At 36.8% G+C, this 18,199-nt stretch overlaps 1 protein-coding gene across 1 annotated transcript in view; it reads left to right on the forward strand.

Annotated features, from left to right (window-relative positions):
- Window positions 1-1,348: 1,348 nt before the first annotated feature.
- The window catches only part of COL5A2 (collagen type V alpha 2 chain), a 182,186-nt gene continuing 165,335 nt past the window's right edge, over window positions 1,349-18,199 (forward strand). Inside the window, exon 1 of the mRNA XM_044669074.1 lies at window positions 1,349-1,532. Coding sequence (XP_044525009.1) covers window positions 1,439-1,532 — 94 coding nt within the window. The 5' untranslated portion in view covers window positions 1,349-1,438. The remainder of the gene's footprint in view (window positions 1,533-18,199) is intronic.

Genomic DNA, 18,199 nt, shown 5'->3' on the forward strand with positions numbered 1-18,199 from the left:
CTTGAGAAACATGATTGAGAATATAGGAGGGGACAGATATGATGTACTTTGCCCTGTTCTAACCATGACTAGAAGACTGTAACAGCTGGGTATGGAATAATGGACAGGGGAGTCCAGAAAGATATTTTGGGGTAAGGTTGGGAAGGACTTTAAAAGCCAAATAGGTGAGTTTATTTTTACCTAGAGACAGTAAGAAACAACTGAAGTTTATTGGTTAGCAATCAAAAGAGGAAGAATTTGAACTCAGCTCCTTTGTCTTCAGAATCAGTGTCCTCACCACTGTAGGTACATCCTGCATAGGATTTTGTGCTGGAAAGAATATCTTGTTTACATATGAGGAAATAGGTAGTTCATAGCCAGGAAATGACTTGGTCAAAGTCATAGAGTCAGGAAGGAATATTGTAAGGATTTGAATCCAGTCCCTCTGATTCCTACAATGTTTAAAGTCCAGTAAACTACTATTCTGGTGCCCTCCAAAAAGAGCCAAATAAACCACTATTCTGTTGCCCCCCCCCCAAAAAAAAAGCAGTCCCCTCTTTTAAATTCCATCTGGATAGGGGTTGGTGGGTAAAAAATATTGTCTCTGAAGTCAGAGGATCTGGATTTAAAACTCTCCTCTGCTGTTGACTGTGTCACCTTAGGCAAGTCACCTGTGCCTCAGTTTTTCTTATCTTTAATACAAAGGCTTGGACTTTTGAAGTCCCTTCCTAAGACCTGGAATAGTTAACTGTAGTATATCTGATGGCCCTCCCCTCTTCCAAAATATAGGAAAAAGAGCGGATATGGCAGATAAGAAAAATGCCCTGCATTTAGAGGGTTAAAGTCTGACCTAGCAAATTGAAGGTGGTGGGGGGGGGGGTGAGGTCTCTAAGTATCAAAGAGTAAGCTAGAGGGGGTGGTATTTGCCTCCTTAATGACTTTCTCAGCTGAAGGGGAAAAAAAGGGTGTGTGTCTTGGGGGGTTGGGCTGAGGAGGGAGAATAAGGCAGGGTGGGTAATAATACGATCCTCTTTTCTTCATCCAGGCATTTTCTTTTCTCAAATAAGTCTGTTCTCTTCTTCGGATGCAGCAGAATAGGGTTTAAAAAGAAATGTAAAAGGGAAAGTTCAAGGCACAGGGAAGCCTGTTCTGATTTGGTTGTTTACCATCAATCAGACCGTTGCTTGGCAGAGACTGGATGATTATGAGCCTGAACAAACTAAAAAGGGGCAGGAAAAGAAGTGGAGGCAGCATTCTTCCTATTTAAAGCTGCATCACTTGAAAAAAGTGTTCGCAGACTGTGCTGGAGCTGGTGCTGAAAAGGGGGGCTTGCAGCTTTTGCCTTGGGGCTGGTGCTGAAAGGAAAAGATCCCCCAGCTGACTTCATGGTGCTAAAATAATCTTACAATTTGCACTTTTCACTGCCCAGGAGGACACACATGTCTAATATTTAGACGTGATGGCAAACTGGGTGGAAGCAAGAACTCTCTTCATTCTTACTTTTTTATTAGGGCAATTTGTCTCAATAAAAGCACAAGACGAAGGCGAAGATGGTGAGTTTGCCTTTTGCTTTTGTGTGTGAGTGCCTGTGTGGGGTTTATTGCATGGGAAGGGTACTAAGTGGAATGTTTAGCCTGTGGAATACAGTAAATGAGGCTACGGGAGGGGAGCAGGACGGGAGGGAGGGATATTGTTCTGGTCTGGGGGCTAACAGAGTTGCACCTGGGAAATTGCTCTGAGGACGCCCGGGAAGGTCCTAAAGCGTGGGCTCTCTGGGGCTTCCCAGATACCCAGCCTCTGTTGCATTGTTTAGCAAACTCAGACAATTCTGGGCGGAATGTGTCTGGGAAGCCTTAGGAAGAATCGTGCTGCTGGACTGTGAAGAGCTGAAAGTTTTCAACAAAAAGAAAGCCCGAAAATAAAGGCGATTTTAGGGCAGCCCTGCTTTCTGGGCTGGGCATGAGTCTGAATTCTTTGAGCGGAGAGAAGTTGTTACAGAAACTTTATAGGGTGGAGTCCTCTTTTTCTCTCCCAATTCTTCAGTTGCTTCAGAAAATTCTTTGTTTAGCAAAACCTTTGCGACAGCCATGAGTTTTTCTAAAATTCTTCGGGTCCCCGCTTATTTTCCTATTCCCGTTTCTTTTCCATCTTCATTTGTGATCTTCAACTCCCTTTTGCCTTTAGGAGAGAGAGAAGTTGTCCCCATTTGCTTGCCTGACAGCGGTTGATGGAAACCAGCTTGCTGTAGCAGTGAGTGGTATTTTCCCACCCTAGTGACTAGATTATCTGGACTGTGATAGTTAGTTGTAGGATGCTGGATGGCTGGAAGCAAACACACTTTGTGTATGTCTTATTTGGCCTGGAGTTAAAAGTGTCAGCATTTCCTCCAGGGCACATTGTTTGAAGATAATCAGTCTCATGTAATTGCCAAATGTTGCGTTGTAATTTGGCCGCACGTAAGTGAGGATACATTCGGGGTTTTAGTCCTGTGGATTTCTCTGTTACTATGATGACCAATGAGTGCTGAACTGTAACTTTCTGCTAAGTATGAAGCTTCCTTCCTTCTCCCAAACTATACTCCCCTTCACTTTGCCCTCACTTCATTCCAAGGAAGGCTGCTCTCTCATATGCTATCAATTAAGCTCCCCAAACAGTTGTTGGAGATACCCATCACAAATGACTGTAAAATCTGAGCTGGCTAAATTTAAACAAGATATGTCACGTTCATTAACCAATTCCTTAGCCAGTTTTCCTTTACTACTCATTTTCACCGTTTTTCTGCACTTACATGAAAGTTAGTTCAGGGGCTGAAAGTTTTAGGAACATTTGTACACTGGTCAAATGGAAAATGAAAACTTTAGAGGGAACACCCAACAGTCTGTGAGGAGCCCCATAGAGGGGGCACTTTCTGCAATCTTGGATCGTTATTTCACATGATTGTCATAAAATGGGACATTCTATAAATGGTAATCATCAGTCTCTTTGTAATGGCAAAAGCAGCTAGAAAGGCTTGGGAGAGTATAGAAAAGATTTACATAAAAATGCAAATGGGGCAAAAAAATCACTGAAAAATTGGACTAGAAATTCTGTTTAAGGAACAGTCGAATAACTTTTGATTTAAAATCTTGAAATATATAAAGTTCCTCAGGGTTAAAATCGGTTCTATTATATGGTTACTGAACTTATGGGAACAAGGCTAATAAAGTAATGAAGTAAAATAAAGAAGTTTAAATCACCATTTCCCTGGGTCATAGTTAAGAAAGGGTCTACAACACTGTTAATGTTGCTTTAAAAATAGTGTAGTTGTTTTTAAATCCTGAACAGAGTTTTATTTTCCCTAATTGCTGATTTACATAAATGGCAGAAATGAGATTCTCAGGGCAACAAAATCCCAGTTAACACTCATATATCTCATTTAATAGAAAACATGTAACTGATTATAGAAGGATCATAAAAAAGAAACTTCTCTGTCACATCCTAGAGAATTTGTTCAATTAAAAATTTAAAAGACCTGATTTAAGTAAGTAAAAACAATATTCAGAAACCAGAACCTTTAGCTGTGCTTAATTGGTGGTATAGCTGTTGTCTATGGGGTCTTGGCATATGGCTGCATGGCTCACGCACCCTGCAATCTCTTACTTCCCCTGCTCAGACATGCCACATACACATCCCCAGGGATTGCTTAACAACAGTTCTTAGGTGTCAGTTTAGAAATTTTCTGTAAGTTCTACTTTAAGGAGGGGAGAAAATGGATGAATTCTTCAATCAAAAAGTGGTACATAGGCCACACGTGAAGAATTAAAATACTTTATAAATGTTTGCAATGATTAAAAGATCCACCAGGATATTCAATTAATGTAGCGAAAAGTTTTTGCATAAATATGTACCTTTTGAAATGTAAAGCTCTGTTGTAACATGTAAGAACAGTTTTTTCCAAATATTTTTCCATTCATGATTTAAAGGCACATTTTCCTAATGTTGACTATAATGGTCTGTGAGAAATTTGAAATGTAAACATTCTGCCTCTTTGGCAGAATATCTCTTCTATGAGATTAGTAGTAAGTATATTGTCTTTTGTTGATATTTTTAGGGGGAAATTGCCCTTTTCAAGCATATAATAAAGGAAAAGGTGTTCTAAAATTAAGGCCTACCTTTAAAAAAAAGTACTTCTAGATTAAATCAAGTGAGTTGAGATAAAGCTGTTAATCTTAGATGTTCAAATATTTTTTTTCTTAAATTTTACATCTCTTTCGGGTAAATTATACTTACCTTGTATTTTTATATAAACATGTATATATAAAATTTCACAGAACTGAAAGGAAGAAAGTTAAATGTTTTCTGTTATTAGAAAAAGGAAATGCTTAATAAAGTATGTTTTTAAGAATGTTTAATAGGATTACCTATAATTGTGAAGTCAAGAAGTATTTTTAAAGTACCTACTATGTATATATGTTATATAAAGTACTGCGGATTCCAAGAAAATAAAAAAAATAGTTCCTGTCCTCAAGTAGCTTATAGTCTTAAGGTTATAGTCAGCATACAAATATAAATAGATAAGATGTATAAAGAATGAATTGGAAGTAATAATAATAATAACATTTATAAAGTACTTTAAAGTTTACAAAGTGCTTTCAAATAGTATCTGATTTCATTGTCACAATCACCTTTAGAGGAACGTGCTATTATTATTATTACCCCATTTTACAGATGAGATACCTGAGACAGAGTTTAAGTGACTTGTCCAGGGTCACATAGCCAGTGTCTAAAGATAGATATAGTTTTTCATTGGTCCAAATTCAGTGTGCTATTCAGATGGTGGACCTAATTTCAAGAGGAAAGTAATGACATTAAGATAGCAGGGAAAGGCTTATTTATAGAAGGTGGAATTTTAGCTGAAACTTGAAGAAATCCAGAGATGCCAAAGTGTAGAGATGGAGAAAGAAACAATCACAGGCATGGGGACAGGCGGTGAACATGAAGAATTGGGAAATAGAGTGTTTTGTATGTGGAATAGTATGGAGAACAGTGTCAATTGGTCTTTGTGGATTTATAAAATGTAAGCATATAGGAAAGGTAGGAATGGTTCAGGCAATGAAGGGCTTTAAAAGCAGAAAGAGAATTATATATTTGATGCTGCAGATAATAAGGATTCACTAGAATTTATTGAATAGGAGGTATGTCATGGACAGATCTGCCCTTTAGGAAGATCATTTTGATAGTCATATGGAAGATGGACTGGAAGGGGTGGGTGAAGACTTTCAGGCATGGAAACCACACAAAAGGCTATTGCAGTAGTCTAGGTAGTCATGATAATGCCCAGATTATGAGGACCTACCTCAGGGTATTGGGGAGGTAGAATCTACAGGGCTTGGCCACAGGACCTACAGAGACTCTAATGCCTCTAATGTTATAATAGTTAACATTTATATAGTGCCTATTATGTGCTAGGCACTGTGCTGTTTTCATTTGACAACCCTGGGATGAAGGTACTATTATTATCCCCATTTTACATATGAGGAAACTGAGGCAAACAGGTTAAGTGACTTTCCCAAAATCCCACTGCTACTAACTGGCTGAGGTTGGATTTGAACTTGGGAACTCAGGTCTTTCTGATTCAAGACCCCATGCTTTATCCACTGTGCCACCTAGTTGCCATGTGAGGAGCAACAATACTTTACTTCCCTGTAAATAAGCATCTTAGACTCAGCTCAAATTGAATTTGATAAGGCCAAATACTTTTCGCTACATTAATTGAATGTCCTGGTCATTTGGTCCCCAGGTAGATTTTTATTCTTCTACTCAATTCATTCACAAAGAGCTAGAGGCAGGGGCCATATTGAATCCAGTTCATGAGAGTTAATTGCTAAATTGTTTAGTTGGTTATTTGTACCTTAGAAACCAAGAAAAAAACTAGATTGCTGATTTATTTTTAAAATTTCTGGATTTAATAAAATCATGGATGTAGATTGATCTTAAAAATATTTCCTGGGTACATCTTTTCCTCCAGAGTTCCTGTTAAATAGTTACTAGCACACCATTTGCTAGAAGTCACTTTAAAGAGAGGTAAGAGGGGCAGCTAGGTGGCTTAGTGGATTGAGAGTCAGGCCCAGAGTCAGGAGGTCCTGGGTTCAGATTTGACCTCAGACATTGCTTAGCTATTTGGCCCTGGGCAAGTCACTTAACCCCCACTGCTTAGCCCTTACCACTCTTTTATAAAAAAAAATAAAGAGATGGTAGGATGGGAATGTGACCGAACTTGGTCCTTCACTGGGAGACAGGAAAATTATAATTGAAAAACTTACATAACTCTGAATTCAGTTTAAAGCACAGGTTTTAAGTAAACATTTTGAAGGTCAGCATTGGTTCCCATGTTGAAAAGATAATACTCTGTTTCTGCCCTAAATTTTCTTGATTTTGTGTTAGCACTATACATCTTCTTGCTTGTTCTTTATAACACTAGTATAATGGTACCACACTTTCAACACTTCTTATCATCCAGGATTGAAAGGAATCACCACAGTGGTGAGCCCACAATACAAGGAAGTTTTTGGCACTTGAATAATCATATCTCCTTGGGGAAGGATCCAATGTGGATCTAGCTTATTCTGAATTCCATTCTGTAGCTGTTGGTATTATAGTGAAACATTGTTATTCTTGCTACCTTACTTCCTCATGATCACAGATCACAGTATTTCAAAGTTGGCAAGACCTCAGGTTTCAACTAGTACTTTACAATAATTCCTCCTACAACATTCTCAACAGAAGTCATCCAGCATTCATAAGAAGACCTTCAGTAAAAAAGAACCCATAACCTACTTAGACAGTCCATTTGACTTGTGAAAAATTCTGGTTGGTAGAAAGTTTGTCCTGATATGAACCTTTAATTTATCTTTTTGGGACTTCCACATATTCACATTACTTGTTTTATATTTTGCAGGCAAGCAGAACAAGTCTAACTTCTATATATGTGACATATGTGTGTGTGTGTATGTGTGTGTGTGTATATATATATATATATATATATATATATGACAATTCTTCAAATATTTGATGGAAGCTACCAGTCATATCCCCACTAGGCCTTCTTTTATTCAGCTTAAGCATTTCCTTTCAATGTAATTCAGTGTAATTCAAGGAATATTAAGTACCTACCATGTGGTAGGCCTTGGAGAAACGAAGATGAAGTGACAGTTTACACCCTCAAGCTTACAGTTTAGTAGGGGAATATAGCACATATCAAGTCTTATATAAAGTAAAATGTGATTGAGGCAAAAATGAGATTCATAGTGTTTTGGTAAAATTTCAGCCAGTGGCACAGAAGCTGAGTTTTGAAGGAAGAGATGGAGGTGAGGAAGGAATGTGCTCCATGCATGGAAATAGCTGGGCTGAATGCATAGAAATTAGAGAAAAATTGATGAATATAAACAAACAAGACATAGTTTTATATAATAGATATATCTTTCTGTCAAATGATACTTTCTCTAAAAGGGAGAGGGAATGGAGAGAGGGAGTTACCTGGGTATTTTAAGGTGATGAACAAGTAAATTTAAATTAAAAAAAAAAGTAAGAAATGGCATAATGTAAATGGGGAAGTAATCCAGTCTGGCTGAGACATAAATTGAGTCAAGATGAGTAATGTGCAGTGAGGGAAGAGAAATAAATTGGAACAGGATTGTGGAGGATTCTAACAACATAAGATTAAGATTAGGGAAGTGACATGGTTGCATGGTTACCACGAAGATGGCTTTTTTGGCAGCTAGGTGAAGGATGAGTTAGAGAGAAAGAGGGGAGACATTAGAGGTGGGGAGCCAAGTTAGGAGGTTCTTCTAATAACATAGGGAAGGAACAATAAGAACATAATTTTGTATTTTGTGTTAGTAGAGAGGAAAAGATGAATGCAAGAAATTCTGTGGAGGTGGAATGGTCAGGATTTGACAACTCATTTAATGTGGGACTGTGGCAGAAAGAAGTATCAAAAATTTTTTTTTATAGTTTCAAGTTTAGATAATTGGCAGAATGATGATGTCATCAACAGAAATGGGAAGTTTGGTGGATAAGTAGGTTTAAGGGGGATGAACGAGTACATTTTTGGACATGTTGAGTTTGAGGTATGGTTGGCACCTTCTGCAGGAAGGGTGGATGTATTTATAAAGTACTTTGAGTTGCCTTGATGAATGGATAATATATCTTCAAAAATGGCTATGCTTCATTCAGTATCATCAGACATAAAACATCAGACACCAGGATAGAAACAACTACCATATTTTATGTAATTATTACTTATTCCAATAGCACGAATTTGAATACATGTAACACTGAAGCCTCTCCTATGTGTTAGTTTATTCTTTTCACTGTTTTCATCATATAACTTTCTGTATTTTCTATCTGTCATAGCTCCCTACTACATTCAATTCAACAAACATTTATTAAGTACTTATTGTATGCAAAATAATCACTTCTAATTTTTAAGGTTTTCTGAAAGCTGACCCCACCTATCTATTCAACTATGCTTGCCCAAATACCTCGTGGTTCTAGTTTGGTAAGCCTTTTTAACCATCCCTTGTTCATATGATGCTCTTTGCTACTTTTAAGGGTTTGTTTGTCATTTCCTCTACCTGAATACCCTCACTTCTCCCATTTGTAAGTCAAATCATCAGCCATATTTAAAGAGACAACATAAAATCTGTCTTCTCTCTTAGACTTTTTTGAATCACTCCAACCTACTATGATCTCTAAACTAATAATAGTCAATAGAATTAGCCAAGCATAATTTAAACTTGCTCATTTTAAAAATTATTTCATTGTTGTTTACTTTGTCTCCTCATAGTTCTAGGAATATAGTAGATGTTTATAGTAAATACTTGTAGGTTTGTGGATTTGATAAAATGTCTTGTAGAAAGCTTGAAATATCTCCTTTGCCATTTATTCAATCTTTTATTCAACAAACATTTGTTGAGGTAAGGCATTATGCTGAGATATGTGGGGGAATGCAAAGTTGTATTTGACACAGTCCCTCCTTTACAAAGAACTTGAAGAATTTATGATATAAAATATCCATGGTAATTTATTAGTCATGTGCCTTTTTAATATGTGGTCACACATATTTGGTCAATAATGTCAGGTCACACATTTGCTTCATAGGGAACACATAGATAGTATTTGTTCAGTGTCACAAGATGGCATTTTCAAGCTATTTTAAATTAGATAAAATCCTATGGCTTAACTAAAATTTTGACCAGAATTTATCCTAACATGAATTTTACTAAAATATTAGCATATTTGAAGCAGTGTGGCATAGTGGATTGAATACTAGATACTTACTATTTGTAGGAACATGAATAAATTACTAATTGTATGAACACGGATAAACCACTAGGAGCTTGTAGGTATCTCTGAGACTCTAAGAGGATGGATTGTAATATTCATAGGTCTGGGAACTCTTTTCAATGATGCAAACACTATCAAAGAGTGGATTGCAGAAGTCTACTTTGAATAGAAAATGTACAAGATAGGATGATTTTAACTGAATTTCTATTTCATTATGACTTTGGGAAAAATCAAAGAAAAGAGGCTGATTACTGTACTGGTATATTAACAAGTCTTATTTTAAATGATTCAAAGCTAACATGCAAAGACAGTGAAAATGTTATTGACTCTAAGCCATTCTGCTTTTAAAGTTCCTCTTTTTTGAGATATATGCATGTGAATAAGTGCGTGATTAGACTTTCAAAAAAAGTTAATATGATCTTGGATTGCATGAAGAAGGAGGTATTGCTATCAGAAAAAGAGAGATATGAGTCCCACTATATTCTGCCCTCATCGGTCCCTCATTAGGAGTATTCAGTTCTGGGTGTCATGGTTTTAGGAAAGACATTGATAAATTGTAGAATGTTCAGAGGAGGGTCAGCCAAGATGATGAAATGCTTGAGTCAATGACCCATGAAAATCACTTGAAGTAATTGGGCATATTTGTCCTCGATAAATATGATGCAAGAGAGATATTTCAGTTGTATTCAAATACTTGAAGACCTATCACTTGGAGGAAGAGTTAGGCTCTGTTTGGCCCTAGAAGGGAGGGCCAGCAGTAATGAAGAGAAGTTGCAAAGAGGTAAATTTAGGCTTGATTTCAAGATAAACTTCCAAATTATTAGAGCTGTCCAAAAGTGAAATGGTTTGCCTTTGGAGATGGTGGGTTCCTCCTCCCTGGAGGTCTTCACCCAAAAACTAGATGATTATTTGCCATATATATTATGATAGAGATTCTGTTGGTATATAAATTGAATTAGAGGGCTGCTAAGGCTACTTCAAAATCATAAATTCTACAATTCTGTGATATCTTAGATATGATTTAGATACAGCTTATATTGGCTATAAACTGTTTCCTTAACCTTCCATGATCTCTCTTCAGATCTCTTTCTTCTTCACTCCATTCCTCCCTGTCTCTTTCTGTCCAGCTTTTACTGTACCATTCAACATCAGTGGATTCATTACACTCTTCAAGGGTACCTCATGCCTGCCCACTCTTTCTGTGAGCTGCAAAGTTTATTTTGCACTTGGAAATTATGACAGTCATAAAAAAGCCTCACTCAGCACTGAAAATTGGAGCCTTATTTTCCACTCTGTGTGTTACTCTGGGTCACATTTGGAATGTGGGGAATTGCTTCATTGCAAAGGGATTTACAGGCAGTTCTCAGCTCTATTTGGATACAGTAGTGGGGGTGATCATCTTTTCCCAGACTTCTCAGCATGTTTCTTCATATTCCAAAGAGCTGTTAGTTTATTTCATTCCCAGGAGACTTTTGTGAGCTTGACTTTAGAGAGCAGAACCCAGTATCTGATTCCCAGTTCTATCCACATTTGGGATTTCCTTTTTTTTCTCCTGAGCATTTGATTTCTCTTATATTTTTTCTAAGTTTTAAAACTACAGTGGTTTTAACTTGGAAGAAATGATGCATTTGAAATTTGACCAGGCAATAAATGCACAGCCACCAAATTCCTTAGCTACAGCATAGACACTTAAGGCCTTTTGTTTTATGATCTTTCTTGTGTGGGATTGGAGAAAGATCACCACACTTGGAATCAGAATTTGATTGGAAGTTGTGTGACCTTGAAGTTATTTCACCTTTCAGTATCCCTGCTTGACATGTAGATAATGATGCCTCTGATATCTGCTCCTAGAGTTGCTGTGACAACCAAATAATATATATGAAGGACTTTTACATTTTAACATAAATTATGCCAGGAGTGATTCTAATTAGCTGAAGGGTCATTTGGATTAAACTCATTAATTTCTAAGTTTTAAGGACTTTTTATAGACTTCTGAGGCAGCTAGTAGAATGTTTAGATCACTGAGCTTAGAGTCATGAAGACAAGCTCAAATTCAGCTTCATATACTTATTCTCTGTATGATCCTGGACAAATCAGTTCAGTTTGCCTTAGTTTCCTCTAATGTAAAATGGAAATTATAATAATATCTACCTAATAGGATTGTTCTGAGGATGAAATGAGGTAATTATAAAAAAGTAGATTATTCTCTTCCCTTTTTGATTCCTTTCAAATCTTCATTTAATAAAGATAGAGACAAAATTAATTTTTGGAGGGGAGAGGACTAAATCTTTGATTTCATCCTTATAGGAAGCTCCCAGTAAGGGAGTTCCTCAACCAATGTTGAGGGTATGGGTATAAGTGGGCAGCTTCTGCAACTTTTGGTCTTTTCTTTTTTATAAATGATCTTAGAATCAATACTGCCTATTGGTTCCAAAACAGAAGAGCAGAAAGGACTAGGCAACAAGAGCTAAGTTTCTTGCTCAGAGTCACATAATGAGGAAATATTTGAGATCTGATTTGAAACCAAGACCTCCTATCATTCAACCTCTCAATCCATTGAACTGCCTAGCAATCCCTGGCAACTTGTGGTTTTATATAGTAGTCTGGAACCCTGAGAATTTAAGTGACTTGCCTAGGCTCACAAAGCCAACAAATATCATAAGTAGAACATGTACTAAGTTCTCCAGATTCTAAGGTTCTGTTAAGTATCCATGATACCATATTGCCTCAGACATTATTTTTGTCATTTATTTATTCAGAAAAACAAAAACAAAAACATCACCACCTCATTTATCAAGAGAAATAAAATGGGGAGAAATGAGTTTCTGCTAGAGTAATTGAGGGACAAGTGACTGCTTTGAGCAGCAGATGAGTGGCGTTAAAGTACAGCTAGCATTCTCATGCTTGGTTACAACCTCCTTCATCATGAAATAGCCACATTATCCTTTCAAAAGGTTGAAGGGCATTGGTAGTTCCAAGGCAGACAAAAGCAGTTATGACATGGCAATTCTCTTCCATATAACTTCTGATTGAAAGTAAGAAAGAAAAAGAAAAGAAGGAGCATTGGGCCAATGAATGAGGAGCAGTGAAAATTCCAACAGAGGACATGTGACCAGTTCTTATGTAGCTATGAGTAGCATGACTCTAAGCATGATTTTTTTCTTTTCATATTAATCCTTGGAAGTCCCAATTCTGCAGGTTAGATGAGATTTTTTTTCATGTATGTATGTGTGCTTTCCCATGCTTTTTCATCCCCTCCTTTAAGCAGAGATAAGCATAAGGAAATTTCAGTGATAAATAACTCATGAGATACTAATCCTGTAAAGTTTTTGTTCAGTTGGGAATATTTAAATTGATATCATTTTGTTGCCATTTGTTTTTCATAAAGAATTTATTCAGGTAGATGAGGTAGATGACTAAATACAAATAACTAAAATACAATAAAAATAAAGAGCAATTCCTGAATTTTAAATTAGATTATTGAAGGAATTTAGCTGATAACTATCTCTCCATCTATATACATATATATGTGTATACACATAGTTTTGTAAATGATCTTGTTGCTCAATTTGCATACATTATCTAATCCAACAACTCTGTGAGGTGAGTATTACTATTGTCATTTTACAGATGAGGACACAGAGGATAATAATAATAAAGGTTAAGTCTTTTGCCTAGGGTTATAAAAGTAGTGGATGTCTGAGCTAAGATTCATAAGCTGTTTTTTCTGACTCCAAGTCAATCTCTATATACCTACTAAGCCATACTCCATTCCTAAGATCTTTTCCACATCAGAGAGACCATGATTCTATGAATTAAGGATCTTTTTTTTTTTTTTTTGAGTCCTGGAGAGTTTTGAGGTAAATGGTCTGAAAAACAAAATCCAATTTTTTCATGCTCACAGATGTGCCACAGAATCAACTTTCCAGAACACAACCCCCCACTTTCTACTTTTCAGCCATCATCACTGAAGTTTTGTAGGCAAAGACTCAGGCGATTAAGTGGGGGTAACCCTAAGTGAAAAGATGAATTAGAGATGTGTGATTCAAATAATTCTCTACCTGTCCTTATGGCACTTTGCTTTCTTCTTCTGATGCTGTTCTCTGGGTGTTCAGTGCCGTTCACTGTAGGACCTCAGGGGAGCTTGACTTCCTAGACAAGACTGTACTGTAGTGAGTCCTGTTCTCTTGTGCTCTTCCCCATTCATTACAGTATAGTGGAAAGAGTTCTTGATCTTGAAGCAGAGGACCTGATTTCAAAATTAAACTCTTGATATTTACTAACAGTGATCAAGTCACTTCTTTTCAAATGCTAACTGTGGAGTCTAGAAGATCTCAATTCAAATCTTGTCTCAGATACTGAAAGCAGTGTGACTCTGGATAAGTCACTTAATCTCTCTGAACTTCAGTTGCTTCATCTGTAATATAGGAATAATTATAGCACTCATATTATAGGGTTCAACTAAATATTAAAAGATATTATTGCATAAATGCTAGCTATGATTTTTATTGTTCTCTGAGCCTCTTGTCTTCTTAGCAGTAAAGTGAGGATGATTTGAACATCTATAAATCCATTCCATCTCTTAATCTATGGTAAATTTGTCTATGCCATTACCTTTAAAAGTGAGATATTTGAATTTTTATTAGAATCTTCTGTCTGTTTAATTTTGCAGCACTGGAGTGACTTTAATAAGAGTACAATACTAAGGTTAGTGGGGGAGGGACATTTGAATAGGACTTTCCTTAAACATATCTCAAATCTTACCACACCTGCCATTACCCAGTTGTCTATACATCAGGCTGGTTTGGGGTTAAAGTTTGAGGAGAATTAGTCCCCTTCAGTAATTGTAGGAACTTCTAGAGCTTAATCCCAACTAAAGGAAAACAGTGGCAGAGAACTTAAAAGAGGTAAGATGACTTATGCTTTCTTATTGTTTGGTCATTTCAATCAGACTCTTTCTGATCCAATTTTTTTCCTTGGGAAAGATATTGGAGTGTTTGGGCTTGGTTTACAGATTAGGAACCAAAACAAACAGGGTTAAGTGACTGGACCAAGGTCACAGCTTGTAATTGTCTGAGTCAAGATTTGACTCAGGAAGACAAATTTTCCTGACTTCAGATCTACCTCTCCATCCATTGCAGCACCCCATGATGTGCTAAATCTGACCTTTTTTTCCCCCTGGTGTCTGACTATGGATAACTTTTAGTTTTATCAGGAATCTCAGATGAACTAAATCATTCCTGCAAGTGGAATGGATCTGTTCATTATAATCTCTATGAAAAAGAGAAATCTAGGATACAGAAGAGATTTTTTTTCTTAAAAATGCATTGAATGTATTATAATTCCAGTTTATGAAGGGGCTTCATTTCTTTTTATTAAAACCAATATGGAAAGTTTCGTCTTCTTTACAGTTGCTGCTATTTCTGCAGCTGGTTTAGAAGGCATTTGGGCAGGCAGCCTCTGTGGCTGCCTTAAAATCCCAACGCCATGAAAATCCCACCCCGTTGTCTAGCCAAACTTGCCTACCATGGCCAAATTCCTTTCCTATTCTGCATCTCAAGGTGGGAATTTCAGAATAAGGTGAACCCCTTTTGCTGCATTTGCTTTCTTATCAAGCAAATCCTCTCCTTTGGAAATGAAGGAACAGGAAGTCCCATTTGGCAACAACCCTTGAAGAGAACGTCATATTTAAGTGTGTGGAAGGCAGATGTTCATGGAGAGGCAGGCTTCTCGAGAGGGGCTGATCTATTCAGGCATCCATGATGGGATGGGCCTCGAGGATGCAGTCATGTACAAATCTAGAATGACTGCACAGTAACACATAATTTCTAGTGAAAATTATTCAGAATACTTCCTTGTTCTTCTCTTATGAATTTTATAGATGTTTTTACTGAACTCCTTAAAAGTAAAGTCTTTTTTTTTAGATTGAAGATGTAATACTGCTAATAGGAAATCCTAATTCTCTGACCTATTGACTCTAAATATATGGGAAAAGAGCTCATTATCTTGAGCCAAAGCTGGGTTCAAAAGTAAGGAGACCCAGATCATTATTCTGACTAGTTTTAGCTACCTGAGAGAGCTTAGGTAAGTCCTTTCAACAAAAAGAGGCTTCACATTTTTTTCTTTGTAAAATAGGTTCTCTTCTCTAAGTTCTCTTCTATTGCTAACATTCTAAGATTCTATGATTAGTGATAGAATCACCTCTTTCATAAACTATCAGATAGTGCTAATTTTGCAGGTAGATCTTAGAATAGGTGGTGGCCTATATGGAGAATTCAATAAAAACCACTCTGATTCCTCAAATATGTCCCTTGCCTTATTCATGGTTAAATTTTTCAGTTAGTTTCACAAAAGTCAAAGCCTCAGATTGAGTTTATCATAGGTGAAGATGCAAAAAAGAGGAGGATTAAGGGCAAGGGCAGGAATGTGGGTGTTGATTGAGATGCACAAGTTATTCCTAACCTGCAGGCAGGGTGAGGTAGCAGAAAAAATGGTAGATTTAGAGTGTTTAAATTCCATCTTTGACACTATCTGTGTGTGTGACCTTTGAGCAGGTCATTTAAGTTCTTTGGAGGTCAGTTTCCCTATCTGTCAAGTGAATGTATTATAGCTTTAAAGCTGGAAGGAATTTTCAAAGTCATATAGTCCAGAGGTGTTAAATAAATGACCCACAGATCATGTGAAGCTTTTGGTTTATTGTTTGATGTTGTTCAGTTGTTTCAGTTGTGTCTGACTCTCTTGTTATCCCATTTGATGTTTTCTTGGTAATGATACTGGAGTTTGCCATTTATTTCTCTAGCTCATTTTACAGATGAGAAAACTGAGAACAGTAGGGTTGTGACTTGCTCAGGATCTCACACAACTAATAAGTGTCTCAGGCGAAATTTGAACTCAGAAGACGAGTCTTCCTGACTTCAGACTAGGTGCTCTATCTATGATGTCACCTGTGCATACAATAGCTTGGGCAATCACTGGGAAAGTAGGAAGTTATGTTTATTCCATTTGCTAGGACCATTTCATTTTCTCCTTCCCTACCTTCTTCTGACTCCTTTCCTCCCTCTCTCCCTCTCTCTGTCTCTCTCTCTGTCTGTTTCTGTCTGTCTCTGTCTGACTCTCTGTTTCTCTCTCTCTCTGCTGATTACTACCTCTCTATTAGAGGTTTGTGTCTCTCTTTATTGAGATGAACAAGCACCCAAGATTCTAAATAACTTTGCGAATATGAAATACTAGAAACATGCTGAAGAATGATCAGATGGAATTCTCGGTATAAATCAAAGAAGACCAAATTAATTTTTCAGAAACTGAAATCTCATATTGGGAATAGGAACAAAGAATCTTTTTATGCAGCTATCTAGAAGCAGATCTCTTTTGGAATGCCAAAGCAGGTGTCCAACAGGCAAAGATAAGAACAGCTACTTCAAGACTAAGGAATGAACAAAACAGATGGAAAAACAAAACATGATTTTTTTTCTAATATGACTGTGCTGCTGTCTTTCCATAAGCAAAAAATGCAAGCTTCCTGGCAGAGAGCTCCAGCTAGAATTTCCATGCCTTTTAGTCTTCTCCCTCTCCCATCAGGAAGCTTGTCCCAGAATCAAAGCTAAGGTCTAAGGGCCTGTTTATGATACAATATCTCTTTCCCTCTGGGACAGAAGGTGACATTGAGGCAGAAATTTAGATCTAGTGAACAATAACCACAGCCACCAGAGCCAAGTTTGCAAGCGGGGAGCCTCCTCTTCACTTAGGCCACTTTCATGTCTAGAGTGTATAGAAAAACTCCATTTGTATTCATGTAACCACTCAGAGAAATATATGGTTAGAAAGAGAAGGGCCTTTCCTGACTTTGGCTCTTATTTTCTCTCATGGAAATATTTGTGAAATAGTTTCTCAGGCACAGTTCAACTTTATTTGTGAAACGACAAAATCCATTGAGAAATGTCATGTATCTATTTAGTTCTTATATATTAATACATTGTTTATCTGGAATTTTTACAGGAGGTGTTTCACATAAATAAATTTTACAGATAACTGAACATCACATTTTAAAGCACCAATTTTTTTGCTTTATATAGTCTTGTTCTGTTATTTTCCTCCCTCTTTGAGAGCCATAATGAAATTTAAAAGAAAAAGAGGAAGTAGAGAAAATAACAGAAAAATTAATCAACTCTTTGTTTATTTTTTATTTTTCAAATTTATTTCTTTAATAGAATTTATTCCCTGGTAACTCAACTCCTCCCTCCCCTTCTGTACTATAGAGGGTATCACCAAACAAAACGATATGTATACATAGATTGTGTCTTTCATGTTTCTATTTTTCAGTTCATTCTCAGGAGGAGAACATTCACAAGTTGTTCTTCAAATATTAATTCTACATTAATAGCTATATTACTTTCAAAATTCAATGTTATACATTGGGGAGGCAACTTACTATAATGGGTACAGGGAATTCAGGAATCTCTGAGTCTGAATCTTGCCTTAACTATGTAACTATGGGCAAGTCAATTAATCTTTCTGAGATTCAGTTCCTTCATCTGTAAATTGAGGACAAAAATAATTGCTTGACCTCCTAGTGTTGTTGTGAGAATCAAAACACTTTGCAAACCTTGAAGTCCTCTACATATAAGTTACTAGCATTTTTTTCATGTGTCCCTGTAGTAACGTTGTGGAGGTGGGCAAGCCAGATATTTCTAGCCCCCATTGATAAGTGAGATGTGAAGAGGTTGATGGACTTTCCCAAGGTTGTAAAACTAATCTCACTCTCCATTACATCATGCTGACAATTTGGGAGGATTTGACAGGTTCATATGCAAAAACATTTTATGAATTGTAATCTGCTCTATGGGGCAACTAGGTGATGTAATGGATAGATAGATTGCTGGACTTAGAGCCCGGA

The sequence above is a fragment of the Gracilinanus agilis genome, chromosome 3, assembly GCF_016433145.1.
Source record: "Gracilinanus agilis isolate LMUSP501 chromosome 3, AgileGrace, whole genome shotgun sequence".
NCBI lineage: Eukaryota > Metazoa > Chordata > Mammalia > Didelphimorphia > Didelphidae > Gracilinanus > Gracilinanus agilis.